This window comes from Netta rufina (assembly GCF_964035555.1).
Source record: "Netta rufina genome assembly, chromosome: Z".
NCBI classification, from domain to species: domain Eukaryota; kingdom Metazoa; phylum Chordata; class Aves; order Anseriformes; family Anatidae; genus Netta; species Netta rufina.
Genome location: NC_140126.1, coordinates 32,251,869 through 32,275,707, shown reverse-complemented (window position 1 = coordinate 32,275,707; position 23,839 = coordinate 32,251,869). Strand labels below are relative to the sequence as shown.

Genomic DNA, 23,839 nt, shown 5'->3' with positions numbered 1-23,839 from the left:
ACAAAATGATGGGGAAAATGAATATCAGAGAACTGCACATTAGCATTCCCTAACATGTGGATCCTGTGACCTTGATTAACTCTGAGAAGCTTCAAGTGTCAAGTCTGCTAGCTTCAGGCAATTACACCATTAGTACTTTTTTACCATATGTTTTCTTAGCAGTGAGATCAGAGCTAGTGGCACTTAGTGGTAGGAGTTACAGAACCAGCTGAGCCCTTAGAATATCAATAATCAAATGCATCTGCTATGGGAGGACCATTTGTTTCCACATGTCTATATTTGCACAGCACAAGTCAAGAGATAATAACTAAAAAGGACACATGATTATTGCCTGTATCACAAGATCACTTCAGTAACTTTTGTGTGAGTGCACTCTGAATGATCTGCAGATACATGAAAACAGTAATGCATGATACATTGATCATTCTTGGTGACAGCCAGAGCATGGAACCTCAAAGTCCTGTGTAAAACATGTCATGCACTTGGGAGTTTTACAGTTTTCATCCAAGTCTTTTCAAATAGATATATCAAAGGAACAAGCCCATGGGTGTTGTCACTGAAAAGCATGCACTTAAGCAGAGAAAGCAAGTGCAACACAGAAACATTTTGCACTTACCTCCTCCACAGGACTCTGAGCACTCAGTAAAACCCTCGTATTCCCAGTCGTAGAGCTCGTCAAATTCCTGTAAGCTGCCATAGAGCAGGTCGGTTTCCTCTGGAGTATATTCAGTTGCCTCTCCACTGCAGGGGCCACTGTAACAGGCTCTCTGAGACACAGGTTTTGGACCTTCACATTCATCAATGGGCAAGTCAGCAACAGACTGAGAGAAAGACAGGAGCACTTGACATTTCACAAGTCGCACCTGGCTGCCCACTCCACAGGTGACACTACAGGAGGACCAAGCCTCAGGAATAAACCTGTGAGGGAAAGAGCAAGCACAAGGTGAGCAATGTCCATAAACATCCAGGCAAGCAAAAGTAGTATAGGCCTGTCCAAGCCAAAGTCTGTTTAATGAAAAATAAACGCTTCACCTTATCATTATGCTATCAGGAAATACACATAAAAACCATGATGTAGGAGTTTAGCTGGAAATTCACCAGCAACAGTAGAAAGGCTCTCAAGAACTTTTGGAGTATCTCATCTCCAGAAAGGAAGACAAATGCTGAGAACATCTATGCTTATCCTAAAAGCTGTCAATGTAAGGAATCCTGGAAACTCCTGATATGCATCACAATCCCACTAACTATTTTTTTTTCTAGGATTCAACCTAAAGCACCTTTGCCTTAGGTGATAACACAGCTATATCATTAAAACTTACTAAATAGGCTGTTATATACTAGGTACAGTGTTCCGAGGAAAATAATGTCAACCATTGAACATGTGCTGCAGAAACTGTCTTTAAGACTTAATTCAAAGCCATGAAAAGATAAAAGCCCACTATCTCTTTAGCTTTTTACTATTATTATTATTTTTCCTAGTGCATTTCATTTCCCTTCTCATTATTAAAAAAGTGTTCCATTTCTATTCTGGATTTTTTCTGACTGTTACTCGTCTCTCTGATTACATACCCCAGAGTTTTGCCTCTGAAAGTCTATATATACTTTAATCAAAACACTTTGCAGCTATCCTTACAATAAGCAAAACAGACTGAATTCTATACTTTTGGTGCCATTTTCCTCAAGAATTGCATTGCCTTCCAGGGCAGAAGACAATACATCTGTTTGTTCCACGGAATAGGTCTACCTAAAACTACTGGAAATTCATTTCTTACCTTGAGAATCCTATGAGCAGCCTGATAGAGAGAAAAAGGAAATTTAGTTTTGTGATTATCATCCTTTACAGTTTTTGTATGTACTTTTTAATGTACTTTTTATTTATTTATTATTATTATTATTATTATTTTTAAATCTACTTCCTTTCTCTAGTTGACGAAAGGACCTTCCCTTCACTAAAGAAAAATCTGAATCCAAAACCAAGAGGGGAACTTGGTGCCCCCACAGCCTGTATGTACCAGAACCCCTCACTGGAATAACCTGGTCTCTTAAAGCAGATACTGTGCATTTCTCTACCCACTTTTTTGTGGGTGCTTATAACATGTTATAGCCCTTGTATCCATTGCTAGCACTATACATGGGAAATAATACAATGGAAATAAATGGATTGTATATATTATTGGAACATTTGGAACTGTTCTTTATACTGCTCTCAAAACTGCAAGATTTCATTCTGAAGGAAAACCTTTGAGAAACTAACAAAGAAAAATGATTCAATTTCTCTATCCTAAGACATTCTATCTTGCAAATGACAAAGATTGGTTTTGTTTCAAAGACCGTTAGAGTCCAGCGGAGGGCCACAAAGATGTTATGGGGCCTGGAGCCTATGAGAAAAGGCTGAGAGACCTAGGTCTGTTCAGCCTTGAGAAGACTAAGGGATCTTTTGAATGTTTACAAATACCTGAAGCATGGGAGACAGAGGAATTTGGCCAACCTCTTTTCAGTGGTTTGTGGGAACACGACAAGGGACAACGGCCACAAAATGAATCACAGGAAGTTCCACACTAACATGCAAAAGAACTTCATGGTGAGGGTGATGGAGCACTGGAACAGGCTGCCCAGGGAGGTTGTGGAGTCTTCTTATCTGGGGATATTCAAGGCCCATCTGGATGCCTACCTGGGCAGCCTGCTGTAGGGAACCTGCTTTCACAGGACCCGATGATCTCTCAAGGTCCCTTCCAACCCCTACAATTGGTGATTTTGGTGATTTTTCATTTTGAAGGGATTATAGATTTTAACAGTACAGGTGGGCCACTCATCTTATTTTCTCTCTGCTATTATTATAATACTATTTTGATGCAGAAAATCTGTCACAGAGTAAACAGTCTATGTCAGCCACTGTGATTTAGATACTTTGATTAATTTGAACATAAAACTTGGCATGACAAACTAAGATGTAAAAATCTTAGGTTACACAAAAAGTCATTGTGGATGCCTTCATCAAAAGCCCTATTCCCTGTATTTTTTAACATTCAGAATTGTTGTGTAACTTTGCTTTCTGCAAGGGCTGCTGTATTCCAAAACAGAAGGGATTATATTTTTCCAGACATTAAAATTACTCATTTAGAAAAACAGAGATACTTTACACACTCAGAATATTTACACATGATGTATATCACCCATACAAACACAAGAACAAAAGAGAAAGGAAACAGAAGAATATTAATACTATAATACTATAATACATACTGGATTCTTTTTGAAATGATACTTAACCTACAAATGCCACATATTACATTATTTTGCCCTTGTCAGCAACTCATAATGCAAATACTGGAATACCTTTAGGAAATTGTATTTTATTCAGCTTTCCAGGCCCAATTTCTACATTTTAAGTAATACATTTGAAAGTCAACTTTATTCAAATATACCTGCTAGCTGCTGAAGTACAGAGTGAATTGGTAGAACCAAGAAGTGAAAGCAGGAAAAAAAAAAAAAGGGGGGGGGGGGGAAGAGAGGGAAGGAGGGAACTAAACAAAACAAAACAAAAAACAGAAAAACAAACATATAAAATCTCCAAACACGAATTGTCATTAGATACTGAACATTTATGTGATGTGAATGTATAGTATAAATATACACTGGTTCTGAATTTTCCATTATCCTTATTTTAATTACAAAGGAAATTACAAAGGCTTTGAGATATCTTTGTGTGGTCATTAATGATAAATTTTGCCAAATGGTGAGCACAGAACATAAAAAGTATTTGAATAATAAGCAGTCAATTCCATGGGTTTAAAGTTATTTGTTCTGCATATAACATATCTTCCACTGCGCACTATTGTGCTTTACGGTATGCTGACAACTGTGTCTTCTTTGAAAACTAAAGTGGTGGAGGTTTATTGAGAAGTGGATATTTTAAAAAACAGGAAATGATGAAGGTGCTTCAGATGTCATTGTACATTTAATTTAATTAAATCCTACTTTAATACCAGTCTCTGTAATAACAGCCTTAATGAATAAGACAAACATAATGACTAGTTGCTGTAATGTTACAGTAGTAGTGTCAGCCAAAGCCCAACTGGGCTAATTGCTGTACAAATAAAAACAAAAAGATGACTCTTGCCTCAAACAGATTACTTTGAATATTTTATGGCTCATAGCAAACTTCCCAGTGTTATGCATGTTACTATTACATCAAAAATCATCTTTTATTCCTCTGCACAGCAAAAATAACACTTCTTCCATCACAGAAAAATGCAGCATTGAGTGTATTCTGAGAGCTCTTTCAAATATTTTAAAGAGAAGTCTTTTGCTCCCACTTTAGAGAGAGCTGTACTTGGTGAAGTGAAAGATGGTAGGAGGGAACATCATGACCTTGTTCTGTTATTATTGACCTAACCATGCCTGCTGCTACGCAACTGCGTGGGTGCTGCCTACGTTGTTGCACGAAGCTGTGCTATGGCTGAAGGGCACCTCTGCCTGCCAACCCTCTGGGCATCTGTGTAGGCAGCAGTTTTCTCAAGCTTGAAAGCAAACAGATTAGAATGAAAGGTGGAAAACTATTACAGGGAAAAAAAAAAAAAAAAAAAAAAGATTTTAAAATTGATGTCTCCTGTAAACAAATGCCTATGCTTGTTTCCTTGACATGGAGACACTTATGGTGATGGACCAACAACCATTTCCCATTACAGAAACATGCTGGCAAAATAGCAAGTTCTGGGTTTAAACAATGAATTGCATTTTTGGATGTTCTTTTTTGTTTGATAGCTATTAATGTTTCACAATGTGAGCAAAATTGATGTTAGCTGAAAGAAATGGATTGTTGCATGATTTACCATGCGCACAAAAGCCTACAATGGGCCACACAGTGCTCTGTGAACAAAGGAAAAGAAATGTAATGCCACTGACATTAATGGACTTCTACAGGATTCACTCAGGTGTGGTACAGTGCAGGTTTAAGTTCATTGCTTTTGTAGGATGAGATTTATAAATACATTTTAATGTAACAGCAAAACTAAAGTATGGGTGTTTGTACATATACCACTTAATACAAATGCATTGGTCAACTTTTGAAACAGTGCAGTCCAGCATTCAGGCTGTACACATACAATTTGCCTGCAAGAACAAATGAATTTCAGCTGTTCACAGAATTGCAGGCATGTGTGAATACTGGGTAGGTACCAGTTGCCCAGTTCAGTTTTGAAAGGACCGTTTGCATTTGTCAGTATTATTAAGTATTAACATACAAATAAATCAGGGTGTTAAAAAACACTGAAACCCATCTCTTAAATCTCCTAAAACCAGATACTACAGGTGAAATAAAGTTATCATTGGCTTGTTTAAAGGCTTAGTAATCTTCTGTGCCAGAACTAGTAACTGAACTCAGACTTTCAGACTCCTTGTCTTGCACTGAAATGCAAGCCTGTCCTTCTTCAGGAGAGGCCACCTTTCTATGGGATTTAACATGTAGGTAATACCACAGGACACTCACACACAGCATTGAGGCTGTTGTTCCAAGAAGTGTAACAGAGGTCATGACCACCTGTCAATAAAATTTCAGGGCTCCATCTGTAAGAGTAATGGCACCAGAGGCACTTGTATAGGTTCAATTACAATTGGAGTGATTACGATCTATCCCTCTATAGTTTCTCTTCAGTTTAGTTTGAATATGGTCTTTTCTTTCCACTTTGTGTCAAATCACTCTGTATCATTGGTGATCTCCATAAGTTCACCACTGTCTCAATACCCAGGAAAAGGTAGCCGAGTCTGTCATTTACAGATATCAACCAATTATTCTAAGCAGTGTTTATTCTCTACAGGGGTGTCTTGAATGAATAGTAAAAACTCATTAACTAATATTAGGTTGTTGCACTGCTCATCTCTGTCAACGATCATGTGGATAGTTTAATTGTATGTAATTAGATCATAATATGGAGAAGTTTACCTAAACTTGCTTCTTTGTCTTTGTCATATAACACTGATAAGGAGGACAAAAACCAGCATAAAATTTTATAGCATCTGTGTGACAACACTACTATTTTGGGAATGCAATAGTAATAATGTACCTAATTCTTGAAGTGAAGCATTTGGAGGCGGTTTCAAATTTACATATTAACCTGTGAATTTGGTATAGACATAACTGTGGAAACTATTTAACAATGAAAACCAGAATGGCACAGATTCCATGTCTCTGGAAACGTATATATGTTCTGGAAAGTAAGAAAGAGATATTGGGTAACTCTGCCACACTGGCCTCTCTATCCAAATCCAGTTCCCAGAGGGCTCTGCCCCCCCACTGATGCATGTCAGGAATTTTCTTTTGTTTCATACTGAAGTGGCCCCATCACTATGATGGTGCCATCTGGCATCCAGATATTATTGTTTGTCCTCTTTTTTTCCCCTTCTTTTTACAGCTAGTATGAGGGTTATTTATGGCAATATGTTAGAAGCTGGGTATGGTGTTAACATACAAAAACATTTCTCAAGAGTTAGCGACAGAAATCTTTTAAACAACCCCTCCACCACCCATAAAACCAATCTCATTACACACAGAAAAACCCATGCTTTTTAAGTCATGACCACTGTTCTTTCTGACTCCGCTGTACTGCTGTGCTGGTGTAATCAGCTACAGTGCAAGAGGTCAGACAGAAAGATATTGTGACTTCTCTCTTTGAGATTTCTCTCTTTGTATTTCTAAGGTCTACTGAATGGTTGCTTCAGAGATGGACAGCAATAGGAGAACAATACATACAACACCATAAGACACTAAGGACTTCTCACCTTGCACCTTTGTCTTAGCTGAGATTACAATACTTGATTACTGGTCGGGAGTATTTCCTATTAGTTCTGTCAAAAATTAAGTTTTAATTGACTCTGTGTAGGGATGCAGCAGGTCAAACAACACAAATGTAACCATCTCCTCTAGCCTCCAAGTGGCTGAACTGGTTGTAATTCTTTGAGCAGCAGAACCAATGAAGACCAATTTAACATGGACTTGGATTTAAGGTTGAATGTCTAGGTGGATTCTCTGATTTCTCTTGTGGACCAAACTCTGTTAGAAAGTGTTCCTTCACCTGGGGAATTAGCAGGCTGACAGTTTTCTACCTAACCATCTATTTCAGTGAAACACATGGGAAGCACTACCGCTGAATTTCCTGGTGAATATTAACCAAATTTGACAGAGGGATAAAGTTCTTTGTGATAAATTTATATCTCTGTCAAATTTTGTTAATAGCAGTAAATTCAGACATAACTGAGGGAAGAGGAAGGCAAATGACAGACAGACATATACAGACAAAATTAAACTGAAGACTTGCTTCCTTTGGAAAATCCTGAAGAAATAAAAAATGGAAGTCGTTATATGCAGACGGAATAAAAATGCGGCATCTGCTGTCCTAACAGCACAGTTTAGAGAATGATCACAAATTACAGGTGGAAGGACAGTGCAAAAAATGTACGTAGCTTTATGACTCATAGTTTCCTAACAAAAAAGTATTCAATAGAAAGTAATTATAATCACAAGACAGCATGAGACCTCAAAATATACAAGAAATTTTGTGGAAATTTTCTGCTTTTACTTTTAAATTTCCAATCAAAAGCAAACTTTGAGAAGGACAAAACAGTTGCTTATAGATGGGAATTGCTTTCTTTGCCTGAAGAATGATAATGAAGAAGAGATGACTGTGTTAGGGGCAAAGAGTGGTCTGCTGGCTACAGAGAATTACCCTGTCTGTAGAGGAGAAGGGGAGCAGTGACTTTATGGCATAAGAAAGCTCAGGAAGAACATTGGATGCCATGTAGAAGGATGAGTCCTTACTGACATCTACCTATGTTCAGTCATGAAATCATCTGCTATTGCATCAGAACAGAGCAAGCAGGAAAATCATGTAAACGTATCTTGTCTGAAGAGACTTCCAGGACTTCAGCTTCTAGCAGATACACTCATGAACTCAGAACTGCCTTCTTAGCACTTGGCTTATCTAGGCTTTCTCTGGAGGTCTCCTCTTTACAACTTTTCCCACTCCCCTCTATGCTGTCTCTTCCCATCATTCTTTCCCTGACAAAGTGAGGAGTAAGGTCTCAGAGAAAGTCTGTCCTGGCTTCCTCAGCTCAAACCAGGTCCACTCTACTGAATTAGGGCAAGGGGAAGACCTGCTCAGAGAAGGAGAAACACACAATTAGAATTAGTTTTTACAAGCATAAAAACTAAACTAAAGCGTAAAACTAAAGCGTAATTTTACAGATGTGTCTTCTGAAAATATTTACAGCAAAGTAAGACACTACAAAGAAATGAGATGCTTAGGTAGATAAACACTAACAAATAGGTGGTCATGTTCTAATTACTCAGAAAAAGAGCTGGCAACATTACACAGTCTCACACCAGCTGGCATTTGATCCTGTATCTAAAAAATCTCACAATTTCTGACACTTAGATTAGCATGCAACTACACTCCACACTGATGATTTATCAGTCAATATGCGTGGGTGTTAGTCCAATATCTGTCAGCATGGTGAGCCATGGGATACTACTTTGTGTCTCTCTAGCTATGGAAGTAGAGGCCAAAAGATGTATTATCATGTAATTCATCTTACTTTTCAACATATTGGTGTATTTGCAATTGCTATGTAGTCAAGTGATGCTATAAAACTTGGCACCAAAGTTGATTGCTAATTGTGTCTTGGTGAGCTCTGAAAAAAAATTAATATATATATATATATCATATATATATACATATATATATAAATGTCACTATATACCTTTAAAAAATCTAATAAACAGGACTTAACTTGAATATGCCTTTAAATCTAGACATTAAATAAAAACACTATTAATAGTGAAGCACTGAAACCTATTTTCTGGGGAAGTTCACCACTCAAGGTCACTGTCAAGAGATTAGATAGTCTGAAACAATGTGCATATGGCTGTTAAGGTTTACAGACAGGGATTGCATGGATGTGCCTTTCAGCACAAGCTTTTTAATTTTTTATTTGGCCTTTCTTGCTCATGCCTTATCACTAGAAATCATTCCGAGCTAAACACAAGACATTGATATCTCCAAGCTTTGGGAAAGTTTGTACAAAAAGTCTGACTTTTCACCCTCTATTTTAGCTATTAGTCAACACGTATAAAAATCTATAGTTGAATTAAATTTAATGTCATATCGATTTCTCATCAGCCTAAAATAAAGACTATTCATGCTTGCTGAGTCGTGCTTTGTAAGGAGAAAGAAATGTACAAAATGTTGCCCCATGGCAGAATGAACTTAGACTAGACAGTGCTCCACTGTATTAGTATCCCACTGGTATCATTGAACTGTTGCATGAGATGGGGTAAAAAGATAACAAGACCTTTGCAAGTCAGGGCCTTTATTGCAACAGTAAAATTGTAAAGTAAGGAGATGTCATAGATACTATTATAACTGTTTAAAATTATTGAACTCCTTCTTTCCCCATTAGAGCACCACAAGTAATACACACATAAGTTTTTCTAGAGTATTGTGTTAAAACGCATATGTTTATTCTATACAAATCCCTTCTTGCTATATTTAAAGCTACATACAGTCATATAAAACACTACTGCACTCTTTTTCTACAGTACTGACAACAGTCTTCAAAAAATTTATCTAAAACTTTGCCACTGTATGAAATTGCTGCAAATTTTTCCAGATATGACCAATTATCAGCATGATTCCATTTGGTAAAACTCCTGGCAATACATATTTTTATTTACGCCTTCAGAAATTAATTGCAGTTTGCTAAATGCACTTTTAGTTACGTGGTTTACTACAGTGCAGCAAGCCATAAGCACACATCTAGAAACACAGAATTTTCTAGACTTTGCTTGTGAATTAATCAACTTACAAAGTTTACTCTGGAAACAGTATAATGTCTTATTATATTATATGCTATAGCTGCTACTAATATACATATATACACAAATATGAATATGTGCAGTTGTATAAATGTGTGTATATAAATGCATGTGTGTATACATGTATGCATTCATGTACACGAGAGATGGATTACTATATTTATTATTCGGAGTGTGCTTTATGTATATCTCTTACTCTGTTTCAACGTTCCAATTGCACACAAATTCAATTCAGAAAAATTGTATTTGTGCCAAAATTGCAATTCAATTGCTTAATGAATAATATTTGTCCAATACACAGCTGCAGTTGCAACTAAAATACCATGTACTCAGCCATGAGGAACTGATACTGATTAAACTATGAACACAAGTTCCGGTTATAGCACTCATTTTTCATAGTTCCAGGATAAAAAATCTGAAACATAATCATAATAGTATTTGTAATTTCTCAGTCTTATTGGTAATGGCTTATTATCTTGTTGGTAATGTCTTATATGATATGCCATTCTTACTGCAGTGTTCTTTTCATTGCTATTTTATTAGGCTAAGGATGATTAATTATTCATAAAGTGCAATAAAACACAATCCTAAAGGAATTTCTGAGAGTTTTTTAGGTCACTTCATTTTTCTAAATTCTCCTGCGCTTCTGCTGTTAATGAAGTGGAGTGTATGTGGAAACTGCTAGATCCTATTTTCAACAGCACCATGTCGTGAATTTGGCACACCAGTTCAGATTCCTACAATTAGATTTTTTTTTACTGATATGTTAAAAAGACAGCTATTATGTCTATGTGGAAATATTCTATTCCAGTTTTTTTTATTGTAGGCTTCATTTTTTCTTCAGCACTAACTGTTACTATTTTATGCCCTCCATGTGTTCTGGCTTAAAATACACAAAACAGAAGACAAATAAATAGGAAAAAAAAAAAAAAAAAAAAAAAAGAAGAAAAATAGGGACAGAATGAATTAATTCTATATACCCAAGAGAAGAAATGTAGTTTCCACTATTTCAGGCAGCCTAGGGCATGCAAGGGCCCTATGTATACATAGGGCCTCAATGTATACACAAAGGTGACACAACCTTAAGTGCACTAATTTCACAGAATCACAGAATCACAGAATTTCTAGGTTGGAAGAGACCTCAAGGTCATCGAGTCCAACCTCCAACCTAACGCTAACAGCCCTCCACTAAACCATATCCCTAAGCTCTACATCTAAACGTCTTTTGAAGACTTCCAGGGATGGTGCCTCCACCACTTCCCTGGGCAGCCTGTTCCAATGTCTAACAACCCTTTCAGTGAAGAAGTTCTTCCTAACATCTAACCTAAAACTCCCCTGGCTCAACTTAAGCCCATTCCCCCTTGTCCTGTCACCAGGCACGTGGGAGAACAGGCCAACCCCCACCTCGCTACAGCCTCCCTTGAGGTACCTAAAAAGAGCGATAAGGTCACCCCTGAGCCTCCTCTTCTCCAGGCTGAACAAGCCCAGCTCCCTCAGCCGCTCCTCGTAGGACTTGTTCTCCAGGCCCCTCACCAGCTTCGTGAGGTTTCCACCACATCAGTTCAGTATAAGCTCCAAATCCTCATCTCACAAGGAACTGTTGTGAACAAATTTTTAAGACTTACGATGGTTCTTCAGACACCACTGTTCCTTCTTCCAGCTCTTGAGCCTGTTTGTACCATGGCAACTTTGCTTCCACAGGAAGTTTCTCTACAGAACAAACACAAGCACATCAAAACAGAAACCATGCAGCAATGCTCCTATGTGTGCCTGCCTCTCCTCTCTCTCTAAGCCTCATGTGTGCCTTCATTAACATGGAGGCTGAGCACAAGAGAAAGGGGACAAGGGACAGAATTATGGATTTCTTATTATGGAGCTGGATTATAATATATTTCTTATTATGGATATATTTCTTATTATGGACCTGGATTATAAAGCTCACGAGATTAGTTATATGACCAGATAGTTTATTATTGCAGCTAAAAACTCTGTGGTGTTCTAAGGTGAATTAATTCACATTTCAGAACATGCAACTGGGCTACAAACTAGGCACATTTAAAAGTATTTTTTTGGAATCAGACTTGAAAGTGTAATGACTCTCTACTGAAAGCTGTGAAGGCAAAATGTATAAAATCCTTGTGCTCACTCTTGAATTTTAGAACTTCAGAAGACACATTAATCTTGTTTTTGATAGATTACAAAAAGGAAGAAAATCCTGATTTGATGAGTGATACCACAAAACCCAGAGAAACCGTAATAAAATGGTCAAGCTATACTTTTCAACTTTATCAGTTCATCAGCTATGTGGGTTTAAAAAACAAGCTTGATACTTTTTCTGTCATTTCTGATGGAAAACAGTGGAGCTGCTTTTTCTCCCCTCCAGGATATGCACACAACATAAAGAGTTGCTCTGTTCTGGAGAGTGCAGGGCCATTCCATTTTTTGAGCCAAATTCCACTCTCATGCAGTGTCAAAGTGGAGCATTTCAGCTGAAGGCAGTGGAGCTGTTTTAGTTCTACAGGAGTATAAAGAAAGAGCAAATTTGGCACCATAATTTGAAAATGAGCTCTGCATTTTAACAAAAATATTTTGGGCCAGGATCAGGACAAAAACATAAATAAAGCAAAACTCAGACCACTGAAGAGAACAAGGTCTAGGCTTACTTGCCATTCAGAAGCCACATAAGTCTCTCAAGTTTAGATCATGTGTAGATATTTATTTGCCAATAAGAGCAGATTAATGTCATTCAGAATATTTGAGAATTTTCTGTAACTTTGTTGTGAATAAGGATGAACTTTTCATATATACATGTGAAATTTCCAAACTGTTAGATGTACATGTATCATCAAGGAACAATAATTTACAACATTATTTCACAGCTACTGCAGCTTTTCTTGGAGCGAGATATTAACTGGGGAGGAAAGGGACGGTAATATAGTTACTGTGCCTGTCTCCCAGAAATAGCTTGCCAAGTTCTTACTCTAATATATTTATTAGTGCCATTTGAGGATGAATATTTGCCAGCACAGCTCTTAGTTTAATCCATATTTTACCGCTTTTGTTATCCAAAAAATGTAGGAGATATTTCTATTTATATGCATTGCAGTTTGTTTTATGGATTTTGGAAATCCAGATCTTGCTTCTACACTTTTTTTTTTTTTCCTTGGATCCAAGTGCTTGTAAAAAGAAAAAGCTCTCATGTACAGTTGTATGTTACGTGACTTTTTAAATAAGATTTCATTTTTAGAGGTGTGTATTCGACAGGAGAGACAGGTAAAGTCAATTATAATCCACATTGTAAAATGATTTGGAGGATCAGAAATGTTGATGTTATATAGTGTGCTTAGATGAAAGGAAAGGAAAGGAAAGGAAAGGAAAGGAAAGGAAAGGAAAGGAAAGGAAAGGAAAGGAAAGGAAAGGAAAGGAAAGGAAAGGAAAGGAAAGGAAAGGAAAGGAAAGGAAAGGAAAGGAAAGGAAAGGAAAGGAAAGGAATGGAAATCACTTCTAACATACGCTACTGAGGACATTTTAATTTTGGACAATAAGGTAAAATATCTTGTTATAAGGGTTCCAGTGAAAAACACTTAAATCCTATATTATACATAAAGTTCTATTACATGAATGCACATTTTCTATTAAAATTGAAAATCATTTCTTAGTCCAGGGTTATCCTATCTTTTCCCATTATTGGTGTAAGACAGAGTGCTTGAATAAACTAAAATGAAATAAATAACATTGACTATTTTCATTTTGATTTTCTTTAGGAAGTGCATTAAAGTAAAAGTGTATTCCACAGGATTTTTTTTGTCTTGATATTTTAATCAACTAGGAACATTATTTTCCTGCTTTATTTTAATCCAGCTCCAGAAGGAAAAAACACAATAAGATTAAAACATTCAAAAGAAGTGAGGTACTTTACTACAACCACTGCTTTAAATTCATAATGCTAGATTCATGACAAAAAAAAATAACAAGCTTCCATCATATAAATGGAATAATTTGGATTGGAAGAGACGTCTGGAGAATGTCTGATTCAGCTTTCTTCTGAAAGCATGATATAGCCTTCAGTTACATGGATCTTCAAACATTACCACCTGCATTATAGAGAAAGAACTGAGAGGGAATTGCAGAACTCAGATGAAGAGTAAAATTAAACCCAATCAAAACAGTATTCTTCACATAGAGCCTGCCATCCCATGTGAGAAAATGGAAGAAAGAAAGAACCACCTACAACTGGATACTAATGATATATTTACTACAAAGTGCAGCACAAGAATTCATCTAGGGTAAAGATGCCACTCTGTTGCAAGTCTGCTTCCGGCAAGCAGCCATGTACAGCAGCCATTTGTTCCCAGACAAATCCCATTGGAAGAGTCTTCTTGACGCAGGCAAGAATAGCTTTCCTAGCTGGTCTTTCAGCTTTTCCCAGGTTCAATAGGCAGAAGTCAGTTGTGGGTGGTATACACCACCTGATTTTTGGCATCTTACTGCATTTTGCTTACACTGCATGTTGCAGGCAAACAGGAGTTTGCTTTACCTGGGATCTGAACATTATAAATAGATAAAGACCCATAAATGTGGCTGTTTCACTGAGCCCAAGTCCACTGCATCTCAGAGTCATGATAGTGCAGCCAGCATGAGCCTTTTATTCATCCTGGAACATGGATTGATGGAGCTCATGTTGTCTAGTAGTGTGCAATGTAAACACACCCATTGCTCCCTGGTGGCCCTGCATCTTGGTTTTGCCACTGGGTGGCTGGTAGATGCAGTAAATTCCAATGTTCTAGCCAGACTGAAACCTTGCAGCTTGACAAGCTTGTCTAATACAAGCCAGTGAGCACAGAAACTAAAATTCCAAATTTCACTCTTTCACCTCAGATCAGTATGAAGTCACAGGTCACTTCATAATAAGGTTTCATAATATGGACTAGGATGGCAATTCATTTTCCAGAAGGGATTGATTTTTTTCTTATGTTGGAGTTTAAGTCCCTAATTAAGTTCAACTACATTGCTGGAGCTCAGAAATTACCATCAATTACTTGAAGGTACAGACACAAAAAAGTTTCATCAATAGAGATGTACATACACACAAACACATACACACTGATATACCATTGGAAACAAATTCTTGTGACTGGTGCTACTGGCCATTGCCCATTTACCTAGTCTCCAGGACTGATGGGACTTCTATCCCATAAGAACATCCAAAGGGCTGGAGAAGTTTGTCCTTATCTCAATAATCTGTTGGGAATTTACCTCAATCTTACTCAGTGGAGCCCAAATCAAGAAATCATACCAATTGTGAGTCCCCCTTGTATAAAGATGCTTCAAGTATTTTTGCAGCCTTGCTAGTAAAAGGAACTTCACGGTGCAATACACAATGCTTGTTTCTGTCTGATTCAAGCAAACAACTTGTGAACAGGCTCTTCAAAATTATGGCTACATTTATCTAATTTGAATGTTGTTTACATATTTAATTCCTTTAGAATACAGGGCAAATTTAGCTTTGATATGATCAATGTGGTTTAAACTGCTTATACTGTGGCCAAATTTACATTTAGTTTTGCTTGCTGGATCGCAAATTAACAAAACTCTAGAGCTTATGAGAATGATGAGCCAGAATTCACCCTACCTGGCTACCAGGCAAACAGGAATGGCAGGCCTTAAATATACAAATTCAGAATTCATTGCAGGTGGAGACAGTGCTAGTAATGACAAAACAAAATTGCTCAACATGGACAAATGCTGAAAAATTTATGAGAATCATTCTCTCATTACCTTTGGGTTTGTAGCAAGGAGTGGGTACAATGCATTCTTCTTTTATGTGTGGCTTTGTTTTAGAGCTACAGCCTCCTGTATGTATCCCTCTGTGATCAATGCAAAGAACCACGCGGTATCTGAGCCCTTGCCCACAGGTCACAGTGCACTGCAAAAAGGAAATATAAGGAGGAATGAGGCAATGATTGCGGTAGGCCATGAGTGTGACAAATAAAAAGGGAATGTGCAATAGAAGTACATGTACAGCAGAGGTCAAAACATGATGCAGAAACACTCAACCCTGATTATAAATTATTCATAATATTTGGTAGTTACGGTAAGGCATAAAATTGGCATATATATTTACCTTTGCGTTCTTCACATTTATTTGGTTTAGACATTTAACCCCTGGAACCATTCTTTTTTCTTTTTTCTTTTTCTTTTTCTTTTTCTTTTTCTTTTTCTTTTTCTTTTTTCTTTCGCTGTGTCACTCTTTCAGCACTGGCTACTTGGCTTGTGGCCATCCATTCCAGGTTGGATTTGCTCAGTAACACCCTGTCAACTTCATCTGAAGCCATTCTGCTTTGCTTGGACAAAGTATTGGAGCTTATGGGTTACCAGGGGTGACACAGCTATTTTGAAACATAGCACCAAACAAAATGGGAAACTATTTAGGCTTTATTCCCTCAGACAATTAAGTCTTTATTTATTTATTTATTTATTTATTATTTATGGTAAGGTATGTCATGTTTTCACCTCCCTCTCCATCCTTTTTATAAGCGCTTTTTAAGTATTGAAAAGCTACAATGAGGTCTCCCTGGAGCCTTCTCTTCTTCAGGCTGAACAGACCCAGCTCTCTTCATAGGAGAGGTGTTCCAGCCCTGTGATCATATTTGTGGCACTCTAAAAGAACACATCCTTCACGTGCTGGGGGCCCCAGACCTGGACGCAGCGCTCCAGGTAGGGCTTCATAAGGGCAGAGTAGAGGGGAACAATCACCTCTTTCTCCCTGCTGCCCACCGCTCTGTTTATGCTGTCCAGGATGCAGTTGGCCTTCTGGGCTGCAAGCATGTGCTGCTGGCTCATGTCGAGCTTTTTGTCCACCAGAACCCCCAGGTCCTTCTCTGCAGGGCTGCTCTCAGTGAGTTCTTCTCACAGCCTGTGCTCAAGCCTGGGATTGGCCCAACACAGGTGCAGCACCTTGCACTTGTACTCGTTGAACCTCATGAGGTTCACATGGGCCCACTTCTCCAGCCTGTCCAGGTCTCTTCGGATGGCTTCCCTTCCTTCTGTAGTATTGACTGCACCACTCAGCTTGGTGTCATCTGCAAACTTACTGAGGGTGCACTCAATCTCACTACATCATTGATAAAGATATTAAACAGCACCAGTCCCACGACAGACCCCTGAGGTACACCACTCGTCAATGGCCTCCACCTGGACATAGAGCCATTGACCACCACCATCTGGGTGCAATCATCCAGCCAATTTTTTATCCGCTGAATGGCCTACCCTTCAAATTCATCTCCCTCCAATTTGGACATCAGGATGTCGTGTTCACAAAAAGCTTACGGCTTTTGTTTTGTGCATTTCATTCATGTTCTCAGTCTATTGTTAGCAGAGGATCACAAATCAGTATTACAAATCTGATTTATTCTTCCATGATTCTCCTTAATCACACTAATCCTATTAGTACACTAAACCTCAGTATTTACTTTGTAAATAGACAAATAACATCATTGAAACAGAGGTCACGGTAATGAGGAAGGACAATAATGGAAGATAGTAATTCAGCATGCTTACTAAACTATTAGCATTATTCTCTGATTTTAAGATGTATTCTTAATACAGTAAATACAAAACCATCAAAGCAAAACTCATTACCGGTGACCACTCCTGAGCAAGCCACTTTGGGCAGTCAAATATATTGCAAGGTTGGACAACAGGCATCTTCAGAGTATACATGCATTTCCATTCTTCCACAGGGCTAATATGCCCTTGAATGTCTTCCTCCACACATGAGACACTGCGGCTTTGAATGCCCCCTCCACAGGAGGAGGAACAGGCAGTCCAGGGTGTACTTTCCCACCTGTGACAAAACCAAAATGTAACAGAGAAGTGTCAGGAAAAGGAACCCTTGCTGCCCACATCACAGCCCCACAAATGCATGAACTGTTAACTGCAGTTGGTTTTCTTTTATTTCTGGTTACTGTCAGTAAAATTGCACATGCATGGTTTTGTAAATAGTGAAAACAAAAAAGGACTCCAATGGGTGCTGTCTTTAAGTCACAGACTAGTAGTGTGAAACTTCCTCTCTCCACTAAACCCATAACTACTACCATAGAAACTAAATACTTTTAAATTGATTCCTTTTATTTAATTGATGGGATTATCAAATCTCCCCAATTTGCCAAATTCTGAGAAATCTTTGTTACAGATTACTAGAGAGTCAGTAAGCTCCTGAACGTATGATGTTCCTTTTGCTAGAATATAGAGGGAAAAAAGAAGTTTTTTTTTGGGGGTGAAACAACTGAGTTGAGGGAAATAAAAAGAGAAAAAAAAAAAAAAAAGCGAGGAAAAAAAAAAGAGTAGTGGAAATTATCAAAGAAAAGGAGAGGAGGATACACTGACAGGTTGCATGGTATAGACCACATAGGCCTTGTTTCTTTGCATCTGAGACAGTGGGAGGAATTCAGAAACCATCTTTTCTCAACAGGTGCCATTTGAAAATGTAATGACAAATTTCCATAACAATGTGTATGTTCTGAAAAGTCATGCATTTTTTTTTTTTTCTTTTTTTACGATGCATATATATTAATGTATGTATCATTTTATATGTGTGTATGTCTGTTTGCATAAAATGCAGACTGGTATTTCCTCTCTCATATTCAAACCACTGTCATAGAGAGGACACAGAATCACTGCCATGATAGCCATAAATGTGGTTATTCCTTTTGACAAGAAAATTTGAAATAATATTTGAAAGATTGATTTTGGTCACAATTTTTCATTTTTGACTTTTTTTTTTTCCTTCCTAATCACAGCAAAGGAATTATTTTTAAGTAACCCTGAAAGGATCACCAAAATTGTTAAACAAAATTAAAAATACTTATCTTTCTCTCTGACTTTTCATCATACCAACCCATCTTATTCTGACCAGCTCCAGTACGTTTAAGCACAATCCACAGTTGGCTAATGGCTAAAAGTGTAGTAAAACCCTGTGTGAAATGGTTTATATTAATAGCTGTTTATGAATGGTAAATCCACTGACTGGTAAGTTACCACAAAGAAGTGGTGAAACCACATTTACACCATGTCTTATCCATCATCATGTGTTCTGCATAAGCTCTGTATGCCACAAATGGATAACTGGACAACATTTTTAATTCAAATGTGTTATCTGTGGCTCTTCTGGACAAATTTCCCAACTAAGGTTTCTAAATATGAAAAATCTAAATGAAGAGGTCTCAAACTGAATTTTGGAAGCAGCAGAAACTCTTGCCACCAGCCTGAGCTAGGCATAGGAGTGGTGTGGCTGGAACTCCATGGGACATGGAATGTTGTTCCACTGGGACAGGCTACTAGATGCCTTGTGCAACCTTGGCAATACAAATCAGCTTAAATCTAGGCCAGCATTGGTCTTTAGGTTTTATATGAGTATAAGGCAGAAAGGTAAAAGTTGTCTCTGCCGTACAGCTCTTCAAGAAGGAGTCACAGCTCCTTCTGAGTTACAAAGGCTGCAGCACTGAGGATTTGTGAAAGGAAGTGGTAATGCATTAAAGTAAGCACTGTATCTACTGAACTGTACCTTTCCTTCAAGATAAAATTTAAGGCAGAGGGAACAATAGGTAAATCTTGCAAAAACACTTTCTCAGATTTCATCTCTACTTCTTCAGTATTGTTTGTCATTCTCCTCTGCCCCTGGTATTAGGTGCTACTATCAGACAAGTTCTTGTGTGTGTGTGTGTGTGTGTGTGTGTGTGTGTGTGTTTGTTTGGTTGGTTAGTTGGGGGGATTTTTATTTTTTCTATTTTTATTTTTTCATAAACTCTGCTGGTTGGGAAGAAAGAAATATTTTGTCCTTCTGGCTTAGCCCTCTCTTACGCTAGCCTCATATTCTGTTCAGTGTCTGTTGCCTCTGTCTCTGAGAGAACTGATCTGTGGCTGTGTCTTCCATTAGCTCTCACTGTGGTCTGAATATGATTTCTTCATATCAAACTGAGACTACCATGTTACCAAGGAATATATATATATATATATATATTTTTTTTTTCCTGTTGCCTGATACTACGGAACACAATAAATTAACAAAGGAAGAAACAAAGCACAATACCATTGTGTGTCCAGGCAGTGTTTCAAACCCAATGGGTTATTCTCCATCATTTTTATCAGCACGAGCCTTATTAACTGCTTTAAAAGTAATTACTAAGGTAATTATTTTAATAAGAATCTCATGTTTTACATTAAAGACATTTTAATTGTGAGATATTAAATAACATAAACCAGGCCTTGACCCTATTCCTGTCCCTGATCTCTGGGTTCTCAGAGGAGCGAATGAATTAATGACCCTGGGAAGGCATTAGCATTGGTTTGCTGGATCAGGACATATCACACATGTTATGTAAAATGAAAATTTCACAATTTGTAAGCATGCAGGAAACAACACTGTCAGATAGAGAGGTCTGATGGTTCATTGCAAAGCCATGGATCACAGTGTTGTTCACAGATGAATAAAGGGAGGGAAAAGGAAAGGTGAGACAGAAGATGGAGGGATGGGTAGGGTGGGGATGGGTGGGGGAAGAGTGAGAAAGAAAGGGACCACACACTTAATAAAGCTACATTACTGCTTCAGCTAGAATACCATTTCAGTTCTGCAGCAACAGAATTTATAACGGGTCAGTGTTTGAACATCTGCAGGTTAATGTGCAGCTGTTCAGAGCAAGAGGAAAGATGCATCTGTTATCTTGATTTGAGAGGAAAGCAGGAATACAGAGAAGACTAAAAAAGCCATAAATGTATTAGATATTTCTAGCATCTGGTTGATTGTTTTACATACCGAGGAAGGGGATGGTAGAGGTCATAGGGCATGATCTGCTTGTATCCATCACTGTTAGGAACAATAATGCCAACCCTCTGAGTAGAAGGTACACATAATAAAATAAACACTAAATGATTACATTATACAACTTTTTTTCTTTTTCTTTTTCTTTTTTTTTTCTTTTTTTTTCTTTTTTTTTACATAATATTATATCTATCTCTATATAAAACACAACAAAGATATTTTACCTAAGTTTCACATTTAAAACATTTCCTTTCATCTGTTTCCGAGGCATTCAAAGATCAAAACACCAATTACTACTTTTTTATTTTTATGTTATGAAGATACTATCCTTTGACTAAGAACCAACCTATTAACATAAATGATCCAAATGAACTGTTCAAATATTACTTAAATTTCTAAAGTGACTATCTGCCATAAAGAAAAAAAAATCTACATGTAATACTTTCTTAGAGTTTGGATCCAAAGTCACTCATAGGAGAATTGTCCATTTCAGGGAGCTCTAGATCAAACCCTTTTTTACCTATTATATGGTTGTTTCTGCCCTTCAGATAAAATGTCTACTTTTAGCGGGGCTGGGATTAGAAACGGAGAATACCACAGTGTGAGTATGCCAATCTGCGATTCATATCTCTCCACTTTAAAACTGTTGCATTTCATTCATCTTCAGAACCTGTCTCTTTGTTTGAGCTTTACTGGAAGCCAGAAGGAACTGGAGAGAAGAGTAACATGTCAGGGATTGCTATTTTTTCTTTGGCATTGACTTGACTGATTGGCTTGGTTAGCTAAAATGTAATTAGCACAACATCTAAAGCATATAACATCTATTATAACAGGCAATAGTGTAGCTCAAAATTAGTAGTTATCTGAACCATTGTCATGCCCATAACGTGTGAGGTGGATATCATTTGCAATATTGGCAACTCCAGGGACTCACTGAATCGCTAGCCTGGAATTTCATACTTTGCACTTTTTATAGATTCTGACAGAGTGACTCTCTTCCCACATCCTCTCCCAATTATTAGGCATGTCTATTAATGTGAAACATGATCCCAGAGCACCTCATATATCAGTTTCATCAGATCCAATGTGCAACAGGGGACTTAGATGGTGCAGGTGGACAGAACTATCAGAGAGTGAATGCCAGTTGTAGTAGAATAGAGAGCATGTCCCTACACAACTAAGAACGAGAGGAAACTAGCTGAAAAGAATAAGGGTGGTGTTCGAGAGTCTTTTGTAGAAAAGAGATGATATATACGTTGCTGTGTATTTCTGTAAGGAGGAGAGAGCAAAGGGTGGGGGGAGATGGAAGGGGGGAAGGGAGAAAGTATTCTCCATCCTCAAAACAGTTCCCTGAAAAGTGGTGTAAGCATTCAAAGGAAACTTGACATGCTAAGTCTTCTTTCAGTCAACAGGGTTTTTATGGGCAATTTGACTGTGATAAGAGAATGGATCCCATTGTGTTTTCACAGTGAAAAGTCAGCATTAGATAAGTGTACTGGACTTTTCCAGCTGTTTTTCCAGGATTTTTTTCAGTGGTGAGTTATGGACAACTCCTTCTCAGGTTATCAACCTTTGCAGTCACAAAAGTCTTCTGTGCTGGTCTGCTAAATATTTGTATCTACAGAGAGCTGCCCATCTCCACAAAAACTAAAAATCTAGGGCAGACAGATCTGGTATTGGGAAACTTTGGAAAAGACAAATGTGTTACTTATGCAATGGCCAGTGAGAAAGTCTTCTCAGACTTTGACTGACTGATAAATGCCTGCAAAAGTTTGAGAAATAGAATTTTTTTTTCTTTCTTTTTGATACTTTCGGGAATCTCTGCTGTTTCCCTGACTGCCCTACCACTGCTGCTGAGTTCTCTGAGCACTCCGAAGCCTCTTGCACTTTCCAGCTCATCAGCTTGCTGAGGAGTGGTTGGAAAAAAGATTAATATACCATGTTCAGAAATGCAATAATTATACTATAAAAGCATCTACTGCCTAAGAAAGAGATTTCAAAACATTCTTCTCTCATTGCAGTGAGGAATGTTTTCTTTCTAATAAACACAGTCTGTATGCATAATCCAGGTCTACATGCATTAGAATGCATAATATCCAAGGCCATTCCAGTAGAAATAACCATACCACGTCCAAACACTGTTGTGAAGATTAAATAACATTTACAAAGCATTAAATTAATATTGTCATTGGAAAGGCTTGACCCTCAAAGAATTCTGCACATATAAATTGCATTTCTGTAAATGGTATAAAGCGCCAAAGGATTATTGACACTGTCCTTGTGCATGTGAGAGGCTGCCAAAGGCTCTTGTACTACTACTGCAAAATGGTGATTCCCAGAAAGGTAAGCCCCATGGTCACAATGAAGAAAAAGACCCTCACACTAACACACAAAATTTAAATGTATGACTTTAAACATCAGCTTGAAGATACAACAGAACAGCAAATGGGTATTGTACCATTAATGGCAACTGGATTTTTATTAGCTAGTGTTATTGGTTTTGTTTGTTTGCACACACAAAAAAGGCAGACCTAAGTGAACTATAAAAAAAGAAAACAAAACTCTCACATATGACTTGGGTGAAATGTACTTTTTAAGTGGACAGAGTGGCTTAAATTCCATGAACCTATCAATCCATCATAATCCTACAAAAATACAGAAGAGATCTAGGATACAGGATTTGATCACTGTTCATTACTCAGACAATGTGATGAGTATAATGTGCTAAAAGAGCAGAGCAAATAATAGTTCTCCTACTATACTGAAATTTCTGGCTGATGTGGGAGTAGCAGACAAGACTAATTCACACAACACCCAGAAAAAAAACCTACTCTGGAAGGAGCAGCAGAATGAAGCAATTTTGAAGACATGTTGTGTCTCTCATGCCTGAAATCTCTCATTTCTCTCTGACCTACAAGTTGTGTCACATACACTGCAGATTTGTTTTCCTCCTGAGTGCTGGCAGCTTCAGTACAACTGCTCTTCCAAGGCATCTGTCCAGCTGGAATGGGAACTCCACATGCCAGAGGTGGGTGTGCAGCAGCCAGGTCTGCCATCTCCACAAATATTTGGCTTTCCCCTGGGACAGGTGCCTGCAGCGGCTTTCCTTGAAAGTCATGTTCAGTTTTGTCTTCCTCTGTAGCTCCATCTCC

At 37.8% G+C, this 23,839-nt stretch overlaps 1 protein-coding gene across 1 annotated transcript in view; it reads right to left on the bottom strand.

Annotated features, from left to right (window-relative positions):
• The window catches only part of ADAMTSL1 (ADAMTS like 1), a gene marked incomplete at both ends in the record, with an annotated part of 347,299 nt that overhangs the window by 82,312 nt on the left and 241,148 nt on the right, over positions 1-23,839 (bottom strand). Inside the window, 5 exons of the mRNA XM_084305155.1 lie at positions 617-918; positions 11,494-11,578; positions 15,647-15,794; positions 17,510-17,714; positions 20,682-20,732. Of these exons, the coding sequence (XP_084161281.1) occupies positions 617-918; positions 11,494-11,578; positions 15,647-15,794; positions 17,510-17,714; positions 20,682-20,732 (791 nt within the window). The remainder of the gene's footprint in view (positions 1-616; positions 919-11,493; positions 11,579-15,646; positions 15,795-17,509; positions 17,715-20,681; positions 20,733-23,839) is intronic.